We start from the raw sequence: 12,099 nt of genomic DNA on the forward strand, positions 1-12,099 counted from the left end.
ACCTCTCCTTTAAGCTGCTCCTTAAAACCTACCTCTTTGACCAAGCATTTGGGCATCTGCCCTAATTTTCCCTTGTGTGGTTCGGTGTTAAATTTTTGTCTTGTAATACTCCTGTGAAACACCTTGGGACGTTTTACTACATTAAGGGCGCTATGTAAATACAAGTTGTTGTTCAAGGGTGAGTTGATTGAGATGTTTATAAACGATTCGATAGAGTAGATACAGAGAAACTATTTCCTCTGGTGAGGGAATCCAGAACAAAAGGACACTAAAAATTAGAGCTGTTTAGGAGTGAACTCAGAAAGCACTTCTTTACACAAAGGGTAGTGGAAATCTGAAATTCTCTTCCCCCAAAAGGCTGAGTGAATTAAAATTTTCAAGACTGAGATTGACAGGTATTTATTAGGTAGGGGTATCAAGGGATATGGATTAGTTACAGTTAAATGGATCAGTCATGATCAAATTGAATGGCGAACAAATTTGAGGGGATGAATGGCCTCTTGCTGTAACTTTGTTCCTCTCGTGCTTATTGATAGCCGAAGTTAGTTTTCGTGGCCATGTGCATCAATGTTTCCTGACTGTAGTTGTGGCCTCCGAGCCAAAATAGAGGTTAGGCCTCTGGGCAAAACTTAATGGGGACATTTCTAACAGGAGTTGGCTAAGTTTGTGGTGACCTTCAAATATTTCTTGTATTGTTTGTTACCTTATAAATAGGCTGGCAAAATCTGTCTTTCTGTCTCTCTCTTTGCTTCTCCAGGCTGCATAACACGCACTTCAATCCCAAGCCCATCGATTCTTCCTATCCTCAGCCCTATAACTGCAGTTTCTCTTTCTAATATGCATGTTGTGCCAGCTGCCATACAGCCTGACTCCATCAAAGCGAGTTCCTACTTCTAACCTGTTGCATCTTGACTGCTATCACATTATGTTCCTTGGTCCTTACCGTAGGTAAGACATAGAAATTTATATAGATTTGCATAGAGTCTAAGGCACAAAAATAGGCCATTTGGCCCAAATGGTCTATGCTGGTACAAAAGCAAAAGGTCGATGATCTTTCATCTGAACTGGAAAAAGTTATTACAGATTTTAAGCAGGTGCAGAGGCAGGGGGAGGGGAGGGGAGGAAAGAACAAAAGGGAAGGTCTGTGATGGAGTAGAAGGCAGGAGTGATTGAATGACAAAAGGGATGATAGTACAAAGCAAAAGGGGATGGTGCTGGGACCAGTAAAGAAACAAAAGATGAGTCTAGAAGAGGTTTAAATGGGAAACATCAGCAGCTGCCATGTGGAAAAAATAGGGGCAGAGGTTATCTGAAATTGTTGAACTCGATGTTCAGTCCAGAAGGCTGTAAAGTGCCTCATCGAAAGAGTTGGTGCTGTTCCTTGAACTTCGTTGGAACAGTGTAAGACACAGAGGAGAATTAAAGTGACAGGCGTCCAGAAGCTCGGGGTCACGCTTACGGACTGAACAAAGGTGTTTCACAAAACGGTCACCCAATCTGCGTTTAGTCTCCCCAGTGTGGAGGAGACCACATCGTGAGCAGTGAATACAGTATACTAAATTACAAGAAGTACAAGTAAATCGCTGTTTCACCTGGAAGGAGTGTTTGGGGCCCTGGACAGTGGGAAGGGTGGAGGTAAAAGGGTAGGTGTCACATCTCCTGCGCTTGCACGGGAAGCTGACATGGGAAGTGGAGGTGCTGGGGGTGATTGAGGAGTGGACTAGGGTGTGTTTCAGAGAGCGGTCTCTTCGGAATGCTGAAAGGGGAGGGGAAGATGTGTTTGGTGGTGGGATCACAATGACGGAGGATGATCTGTTGAATGTGGAGGCTGGTGGGGTGAAAGGTGAAGACGAGGAGAACCCTATCGTGGTTCTGGGAGGGAGGGTAAGGGGGGGGAGCAGAAGTGCGGAAAAATGGAACAGACATGATCGAAGGGTAGAGGGGAATCTTTGGTTGAGGAAAAAGGAAGACATATTGGAAGCACTAGTATGGAAGGTGGCGTCAGAACAGATGCGGCAGAGATGGAGAAACTGGGAGAATGGAATGGAAACCTTACAGGATGCGGGGTAGGAGGAAGTGTAGTCCAGGTAGCTGTGGGAGTCAGTGTGCTTGTAGTGGATGTTTGTCGATAGCCTATCCCCAGAAATGGAGACAGAAGTCAAGGAAGAGAAGAAAGAGTCGGAGATGGACCATGTGAAGGTGAGGGCAGGGTGGAAATTGGAAGCAAAGTGAAAGAGCAAGAAACTGCAGTCATCAAGGTACCGGGAAAAAAAAGATGAGGCAGGGGACCTGAGTCAGACTGGAACAAAGAATGTTCCACATATCCCATGAAAAGGCAGGCATAGCTAGGACCCATATGTTTCCATAGCAACACCTTTAATTTGGAGGAAGTGAGGAGTCAAAGGAGAAATTGTTCAATGTGAGAACAAGTTCAGCCAGGCGGAGGGGGTTGATGGTGGATGGGGACTGGTTGGGCCTCTGCTCGAGGAACAAGCAAAGCGCCCTCAGGCCATCCTGGTGACTGACTGAGGTATCGAGTATTTGGCAGTATCTCAGTTGAGGAGATCTTCGAAGGCTCCTTCCAGCGGGCCCTGACTGCCATTTAAGGGGAAACTAGATAAGCATGAGGGGGAAAGGAAAATAAGAATGTGTTGAGAGGATGAGATGAAGAGGGGTGGGAGGAGACTTTGGATCATAAACACCAGGATGGACCACCTACATCCGTGACTCTTCAGACACCCACTGCCACTTTAACAGTTTCCACTTTCTTGGCCCCAACCGCCTCCTTTTCACTATAGGCGTCCAAACACTCATCATAGGCAGTCCCTCGAAATCGAGGAAGACTTGCTTCCACTCTAAAAGTGCGTTCTCCGGTGACTGAACAGTCCAATACGGGAATTACAGTCTCTGTCACAGGTGGGACAGACAGCCTTTGAAGGAAAGGGTGGGTGGGGAGCCTGGTTTGCCGCACGCACCTTCCGCTGCCTGCGCTTGCTTTCTGCGTGCTCTCGGTGATGAGACTCGAGGTGCTCAGCGCCCTCCCAGATGCTCTTCCTCTACTTAGGGCGGTCTTTGGCCAGGGATTCCCAGGTGTCGGGGATGTTGCACTGTATCAAAGAGGCTTTGAGAGTATCCTTGAAACGTTTCCTCTGCCCACCTGGGGCTTGCTTGCTGTGTAGGAGTTCCGAGTGGAGCGCTTGCTTTGGGAGTCTTGTGTCAGGCATGTGAACAATGTGGCTCGACCAACGGAGCTGGTCGAGTGTGGTCAGTGCTTCGCTGCTGGGGATGTTGGCCTGATCAAGGACGCTAACGTTGGTGCGTCAGTCCTCCCAGTGGATTTGCAGGATCTTGCGGAGACATCGTTGGTGGTATTTCTCCAGCGATGACTATGATTTACATTATATTTACGACAACTTATTGTGTACAACAAGAAAAGAGCATGTGTGATCGCATAGCTTCAGTAGGAAACTGGAAAGAGGAGATAGAGGGAAGAAAAGACTAACAAAAAGTGTATAATGATTTGTACGCAAATAAAGATGGAGACAACACAATGAAAGAAACTTGTGACAATCATAGAGTAAAAGAATGAAAGACTTGCATTTATATAGCGCCTTTCACAACCACCAGATGTCTCAAAGCACTTTACAGCCAATGAAGTACTTTTGAAAGTAGTCACTGTTGTAATGTGGGAAACGCTGCAGCCAATTTGCGCACACCAAGCTCCCACAAACAGCAATGTGATAATGGCCAGATAATCTGTTTTTTTTATTATGTTGATTAAGCAATAAATATTGGCCAGGACACCAGGGAAAACTCCCCTGCTCTATTTTGAAATAGTGCCACAGGATCTTTTACATGCACCTGAGAGCAGACGGGGCCTCGGTTTAACGTCTCATCCGAAAGATTGCACTTTCGGAGAGACGAAGAGAGAAGGACACAAAATTAGAGTGGGAAACTCGCAGGGAAACCGTTCCTGAAAGAAAGACTTGCGTGAATATTATGCCATTCTGCATCAAGACGATGCAATGTTTCACTTAAGTGAATAAGTTTGAAGAACCAATAGGTTTTATTGGATAGACCCACAAATAGCAAGAGGTTATATTTCCTGAAGTCTTAAACACTCTTCATGTTTGTTCTTCTAGAATGCAATGAAAATGAGTCTTGTTGAGATCAGTGAGAATGTGAAGTTGGGCAGGGAATATGCCTTATTGGGGAATTACGACTCTGCACTGGTGTACTACCAGGGAGTAATTGAACAGATTCAAAAGTACTTATCCTCTGTCAGAGATCCTTCATACAAGCAGAAATGGAATCAGGTAAGCAACTCGCTGTACTTTTTTTTTCATGTTTCTGTTGCCCTGTTGGATTTATGGGGCACTGTGGCCTGTGCTGTATGTAAGCATTTCAGTTTATGTGCTCAGATTTGATATGTCTCCGTTGGAAGCCAGTGGCACTGTAAAACCAATTGCATGACGGGCACTATTCCATCTCCAGAGAAAGAGGTTTTGTATTAAAATTTAAGCTGATCTTAAATTTATCAGTTTTCCCAAATGAACATGCTTTTAAATATTACAGCTGATCTACCATGCCAATGCTCATGAACAAAATTGCCTCAATCTTCCTGCTGCTGAGTTACTGCTTGTCTTGCATTCTCGACAGGCAGGGAGAATGAATTATTTACATTACAATTATAGGTGATTATTTGATTCTTCCATCTGTTCAAAGTGGCCACAGTTATCAGATTTAGGTGCATGACATGTATTTGACAGGCATTTAATTACGCTGTAACTAAAGGCTCAAAATTGGCCCACCTGTTTTTTCGGCGCAATTACCAGAGATGTGCCGACTTTGTGGGCTGAAAACGGAGCCAAAAAGATGTCTCCGGATTCTGGCCGCTCTGTGGCTTGGCTTGGCGTGGCGTGGTCTGTCTCTCGCCTCAACCCTCCCTCTCTCTCCCCTCCACCCCCCCCTCTCTCTCCCCTCCACCCCCCCCTCTCTCTCCCCTCCACCCCCCCCTCTCTCTCTCCCCTCCACCCCCCCCTCTCTCTCTCCCCTCCACCCCCCCTCTCTCTCTCCCCTCCACCCCCCCCTCTCTCTCCCCTCCACCCCCCCCTCTCTCTCCCCTCCACCCCCCCCTCTCTCTCCCCTCCACCCCCCCCTCTCTCTCCCCTCCACCCCCCCCTCTCTCTCCCCTCCACCCCCCCCTCTCTCTCCCCTCCACCCCCCCCCCTCTCTCCCCTCCACCCCCCCCTCTCTCTCCCCTCCACCCCCTCTCTCTCTCTCCCCTCCACCCTCCCCTCTCTCTCCCCTCCACCCCCCCCTCTCTCTCCCCTCCACCCCCCCCCTCTCTCCCCTCCACCCCCCCCTCTCTCTCCCCTCCACCCCCCCCTCTCTCTCCCCTCCACCCCCCCCTCTCTCTCCCCTCCACCCCCCCCCTCTCTCTCCCCTCCACCCCCCCCTCTCTCTCCCCTCCACCCTCCCCTCTCTCTCCCCTCCACCCCCCCTCTCTCTCCCCTCCACCCCCCCTCTCTCTCCCCTCCACCCCCCCTCTCTCTCCCCTCCACCCCCCCTCTCTCTCCCCTCCACCCCCCCTCTCTCTCCCCTCCACCCCCCCTCTCTCTCCCCTCCACCCCCCCTCTCTCTCCCCTCCACCCCCCCTCTCTCTCCCCTCCACCCCCCCTCTCTCTCCCCTCCACCCCCCCTCTCTCTCCCCTCCACCCCCCCTCTCTCGCCCCTCCACCCCCCCTCTCTCGCCCCTCCACCCCCCCTCTCTCTCCCCTCCACCCCCGCCCTCTCTCCCCTTCACCCATCTACTCCCATCTCCCATCTACCCATCCAGGTTATCCTTCTAAACCACAAAATAAGCAGTTGGTAAAACATTAAGCTGTACCTGAAGAATAATAAATTCCGCAGCTTTTCAAATCATTTGGAAAACCAGGATTCGTTTACAGAATGGCAGACACATGCTTTCAGTTCCTCTGAAAGTTCTGTAATATTCTGCACACTACACATTCTTTGACTGTGCCATTTGGGAGCTGAAGTCCGAAATTTCAGTTGGTAACTCCGTTGAGCTGATTATCATTTGGTGGGTGGATTACCAGCCCAATCTCCAAGCTGTGGGCAGAGGTTAATGCCTCTGAACAACGACAGAAATTAAGATAGCTAAAAACATTGGACCGAAAATTCCAGCCTCACCGGGTCCGTACAGAGTGCATAAGGACCCGGCGAGTCCTCGCAAAAGCTGGTTTTGAGGGCGCAGTGCGCATGCGCCAAAGATCAGCTTTTCCGATCTGTCATGATTTCTCCAGACAGATCCTCCGCATCCCCGGGAGGAGGATATTCGCGTGGAAGTGATTGGGTTATTTGCCCATCTCATGCCCAGCGAATTTCCTTCAAACATTTACGCCTGGTAAAAGCAGGTGCGCATAGCTTACTTTTACCAGCGTAACAGTTTTAAAACACAAAAATTAAATTTAAACACTTATTTTTACATTTAAAAACCCTGTCCATTAAGGCAAGTTTATTTTTAACCCTATTAAAACACTTTTTTTTTAAAAAGAAAATCCAAAAAATATTTTTTTCTAAAACATTTAATTAATTTAATTTCAATTAATTTTAAATAGGTGAGGTGTTTTATTTATTTATTATGCTATGTTTCGGTGTTTTAGGGGGTTATTCTCTTTGATAGTAATGGGAACTTGTACAAACTGCGTTCCCATTTTTATCAATGAGAATACTGTATAGTGATTGGTGGTCCAGGCCCACGTGACTCCAGTATGTACTACCTGAAAGACATCTCCCCGTACGCTACGTAACGAATCTAGGCCTCTGACCAGAGTCCTGCATTCCTCCGGGACCACCAGGTACTTTCGTAGATTTTTTTCGGGTCGGAGGCATTTGTACGAAGGAAGCCTCCGACTGCAATTTTCCTCCCAATAAAAACTAAAAATCTATAGGTTTGTTGAATAGGATTATTTTGAAAAATATAGCTTTTTTATGTCTTTATAATGTTACAAATCTTTCTTTGTACTTTAGAAGTTTATGATAGTGAAGAAAAGAATGACTGGTGTTTAGTGCCATGGTTTCACTGATGTCAATAATTCTACCTGGCTATTCTTGTAAGTTTAATAAAAAGAAAGAACTTGCATTTATCCAGTGTTTTATCATGCCTGCCAGGACATTCCTAAATGTTTCACATTCAATGAATTACTTTTCAAAGTACAGTTGGTATTAAGTACAGTTGGCAGCAATGCCCCTCAATCAGCAAATGCGATAAATGAGCAGTTAAATCAGCTTTTGGTTATGGATGAGGTTAGAATGTTGGCCAGGACAGCAGGAGAACTCCCTGATCTGTATATGATTCATATAAATCCATACTCCTTAACTGAATGTTGTAGCAGTAGGTAGCACTGAGTCAGGTTGTGGGTTCAAGTCTCAGAGACTTGAACACAAAAGTCTAGGCTGGCAGTGTAGTGCAGTACTGAGGGAGTGCTGCACTGTCGGGCGCTCATCTTTCGGATGAGATGTTAAACCGAGGCCCCGTCTGCCCTCTCAGATGGTTGTAAAAGATTCCATGGTACTATTTTGAAGAAGAGCAGAGTAGTTCTCCCTGGTGTCATGGCTAATATTTATCCCTCAATCAACATCACTAAAAAAGATTATCTGGTCATTATCTCATTGCTGTTTGTGAGAGCTTGTTGTGCACAAATAGGCTGCCACGTTTCCTACATTACAACAGTGACTACACTTCAAAAAGTACTTCATTGGCTGTGAAGCATTTTGGGACATCTAGTGGTCATGAAAGGTGCTGTATAAATGCAAGTCTTTTCTTTGAATCACAACCTTCTATTTGCTATGTATCCCAACAGGTATGGCAAGAGATAACTGAAGAATGTCAGCATGTCAAAGAGATTATGGCAACATTGGATGGCTTTAAACATGACAGTTCTCCCTTGCAGGCTGTACGGCATGAGGGACCAGCACATGATTTAGAAGTCTGGTCATTGCCTGTGCCAGTAGAACGCAAGTAAGTAATATCTTATGTGCACTGTATTCTTTAAACTTGGGTTGAAGAATGTTTGCAATTTACTGCAAAGTGTGCTTTAAGATAGCAATTATTTGATTAGGAATTACTAGACGAAGAAACGCCAAAATCCATCCATTTCTTCTACCATCATGGTAGTCGCATAATACAACACTAACGGAGTTGTTGACTGCAGAGAAATGAGATTTAAACCATATCAAATACAAATGACATAATTCTAGAGTAAATGCTAAACTAACCTATAAAGTTAGCCATTATTTGTTAAGAATGCCGCTCCGAACTTTCTCCCACATGTGCCTGCACTTCTCCTTAGGGTCTGGAGCTTGCGTTCTGCTCTGTTCCCAGAGATTTAATCTTCAGCTGGGAATGGGCAATTATAACTCTTGTGTTTATAGTTACAAATCTGTATTGAGAGAAAAGTACATTATAGCAGTTGTAGTCTTCACCCGTCTCCTGTGAATCACAAACTCGGGTAAGTGCACCGTGGTGATCCACATCACATGACAACCAGACACAAAATTTGCAATGACAATGTTCAACAAATAATGACCCAACAACCTATCCCAACAGTGTGCACCATTTGTATCTATGAATGTTGGCAGTTTCTGTCAAAGGTAGTATGAAATCACCATTTGAAGAGAGTTTTGGAACCTTAATGACGACAGTGTGCGGTAGTTTATCCTGTATGGCTGCCTTAAACAGTGCTTTAGCCTTCGGAGTCAACCATGTATCGTAGAGCGGGCATTAGATAGCCACGTTATAAAATTAGCTGTAAAATTGGGCATTTCTAGTTTGAAGAATACAAGGCATTTTCACATGGATGTGTTATTTTACATGTTCCTGAGGGGAAATGAAGGTACTTGCACTGAGTGGACAAGTGCGAAGTGGCAGACTTTGGGAAGAAAGATGAAATGTATCCCTGACTGTTGAGAGAGGCACAGGAGGAAATAGTGGAATCATTTTCCAATCCTCTCTTGCTGCGAACATTGTGCCATTGTTTAAAAATGAGGAAAGGGAATAGACCGAGTAATTACAGGCCACTCAGCCCAAATTATTAGAAAAAGTTCTGAGGGACAGTATGAATTGTCATTTAGAGTGGCATGGATTAATCAAGGACAGTCAGCATGCATCTGTTCAGGGAAGGTCGTGTCTGACTAACTTGATTGAATTTTTTGAGGATCTAATGAGCAGAATCGATGAGGGTAGTGCATGTAATATAGTATACATGGATTTTAGCAAGGCCTTTGACAAGGTCCCACATGGCAGGTTAATCACAAAAGTAAAAGCCCAAGGGATCCAAGGAAAAGTGATAAGTTGGATCCAAATTTGGCTCAGTGGCAGGAAGCAAAGGGCAATAGTTGATTTTGTGACTGGAAGGTTGTTTCCAATGGGGTTCTGCAGGGCTCAGTACGAGGTCTCTTGCTTTTTGTGGTATACATCAATGATTTAGACTTCAGTATAGGGGGCATGATTAACAAGTTTGCAGATGATACAAAAATTGGCTGTGTGGTTGATAGTGAGGAAGATAGCTGTAGACTGCAGGAAGATGTCAATGGACTGGTAAGGTGGACAGAACAGTGGCAAATGGAATTCAATCGGAGAAGTATGAGGTAATGCATTTGGGGAGGGATAACAGGGCAAGGGAATGGTAGGACACAGAGAAGTGTGGCGGAACAAAGGGACCTTGGAGTGCATGTCCACAGATCCCTGAAGGTAGCAGGCCAGGTAGATAAGGTGTTCGTTCAAGAGAGCATGCGGAAGACTTGCCTTTATTAGCTGAGGCATAGAATAAAAGAGCAGGGAGGTTATGCTTGACCTGTATAAAACACTGATTAGGCCACAGCTGGAGTACTGCATGCAGTTCTGGTCAACACATTACAGGAAGGATGTGATTGCACTAGAGTGGGTACAGAGGAGATTTACGAGGATGTTTCCTGGACTGGAGAATTTTAGCTATGAGGAAAGATTGGATAGGTTGGGGTTGTTTTCTTTGGAACAGAGGCGGCTGAGGGGAGACCTTATTGAGGTGTATACAATTATGAGGGGCCTTGATCAGTTACGGGCAAAATACCATATCCGGCCCGCCAATGGATTCAATCCGGGCCACAAGGTCTGGCTTCGAGGATGAACATCCGCTGCACCTGACCCTGCTCTATGTAACGTTGGGAGGTGGGTCATTGTCTCCGAGGCAGCAGGGGAGCCATAACCAAAAACACACGCTGGCAAATCGAACCTGCCGTTTGCTGCATGAATGTGTTATCATGCCCGAAATCTCCTTTTTTGTTCCGTCACTGTAATGTGAAAGGTGAGTTACTCACGGTTTGTGGGTTCAGTGTCCGTAAATCTGTGCAAACTTTCCAATTTATATGCATGATAACATAAATACTTTAAATATATAAATAACACCATTGGCAACATGACTGGGAATTGACACAATCGAATCAATTGGAAGATTGTTTACTTTAAACTTGCAGCAAGTTTTTAGTCGCAACTCATCTCTGCAGGAATTTTAGCGACTAATTCAAAATTGATCCTAGGCTTGATTTCATTCCAGTGAGTTATAAAATGCTATTTTTGTTTATTGGTGCAATTGGGTGAAAGATGTTGTCTGAGTTCCACGGGGACACTGCCAGTCTCCAGGCGTAACTCTGGCGCAGACCCAGTTATGTCAGGTCCCTGCCGTTTTGGGAGTTTCCTCAGTAAAGAGCAGGGGTGCTTCTAGCCCAGCGGTGGACAAAATAGGGCCCATGGCCTTATCAGGCCTGCCAGTCCATTCTATCCGGTTCACTGGATGGGACAGAAATAGAGCATGAGCCGGAGCTCGAGCTGCACATGAGTCTGAGTCGAGACATGGCCGCTCCTCTCAGTGACTCTCTTACTGCTGCATCTTTCCTCTCCTGGTACCCAGAGTACGACGGCAGGGGGGTTCTTATCGCCGTCTTAGACATGGGAGTGGATCCTGGGGCACAAAGACTCCGGGTAATGGCACTGATTGTAGTTCAGGCTGTGCGAAGCCTCGGACTCCCGTATTCAGCGCACTAAACAGAGAACACCTCTCGTATCGGAGGATCCGCAGTCTCGAGACCCTCTGCCAACCAGCCAAGTAGACTTTCAGTACAACATATAAACAATTGATCTATCATTTAATTCATTTAGTATCGCAAGGTTTTACCACTTTACACTAGATTTGTGTATTTAAGATATTATCTGATTGCTATCTGAATTCATGTTTATAAATTATTGGGAGGGTAGAAGTCGGAGTGATGATCAACACTGAGTTGGCCTGTTTCAAATTTACCAATTTTAACACTTTGCTCTCACCAACATGCACAAACCCTTTAAATTTGCTGCGCGGTATTTCTTCCAACAGCAGGAACTGGTGAGCAGCCCACGCGGGACCTCGCGATTGGTGCACGACCGCTTAGGGGGAACATTGGTGTGCAGCACTCAACAGCTCACCCAAACTTTTGAAGTGGCCCTCCAGCCCAAATAATTCACCACCTCTGGCCAAGGTAGAGTGGATAGGAAGGACCTATTTCCCTTAACAGAAGGGTCAATAACCAAAGGGCATAGATTTAAAGTAAATCTAGAGGGGAGTTTAGGAGAACTTTTTTGACCCAGAGGGTGGTGGGGGTCTGGAACTCACTGCATGAAAGGGTGGTAGAGGCAGAAACTCTCACCGCATTTAAAAAGTACTTGGATATGCATTTGAAATGCCATAACCTACAGAGCTACGGACCAAGAGCTGGAAAATGGGATTAGGCCGTTTATCTTTGTCGGCAGGCGCGGACACAATGGGCCGAAATGGCCTTCTGTGATGTAAATGTCGATTGGCCTGAATTTGGTCAAACCTAAGTTCCACCCACTTACCATCGAAAAGATCGCTAAGATCCTGATGGTACTTTGGGCGGAAGTTTGTTGAAAAAATGGGGAGGGAAACGCCTAGCGGAAAAAATGGGCGTTACATGGCGATTCTGGGCTGCAAATGCAATCCTCGACAAAGTAACGCCGAGGCTGGTGTTGGGCCCAGGGAGGGGGGAAACGCAAAAAAAAAT

The 12,099-nt window shown here is 46.0% G+C and overlaps 1 protein-coding gene across 2 annotated transcripts in view; it reads left to right on the forward strand.

Annotated features, from left to right (window-relative positions):
• Positions 1-12,099, forward strand: part of LOC139267059 (katanin p60 ATPase-containing subunit A1-like) — an 83,288-nt gene that overhangs the window by 21,127 nt on the left and 50,062 nt on the right. Inside the window, exons 3-4 of one of the 2 annotated variants that reach the window (XM_070884817.1) lie at positions 4,143-4,316; positions 7,959-8,026. In XM_070884817.1, coding sequence (XP_070740918.1) covers positions 4,143-4,316; positions 7,959-8,026 — 242 coding nt within the window. Of the gene's footprint in view, positions 1-4,142; positions 4,317-7,868; positions 8,027-12,099 lie in introns of both variants that reach the window. The other variant, XM_070884815.1, reaches the window with a different exon arrangement.

Source organism: Pristiophorus japonicus, chromosome 7 (genome assembly GCF_044704955.1).
Source record: "Pristiophorus japonicus isolate sPriJap1 chromosome 7, sPriJap1.hap1, whole genome shotgun sequence".
Classification (NCBI taxonomy): domain Eukaryota; kingdom Metazoa; phylum Chordata; class Chondrichthyes; family Pristiophoridae; genus Pristiophorus; species Pristiophorus japonicus.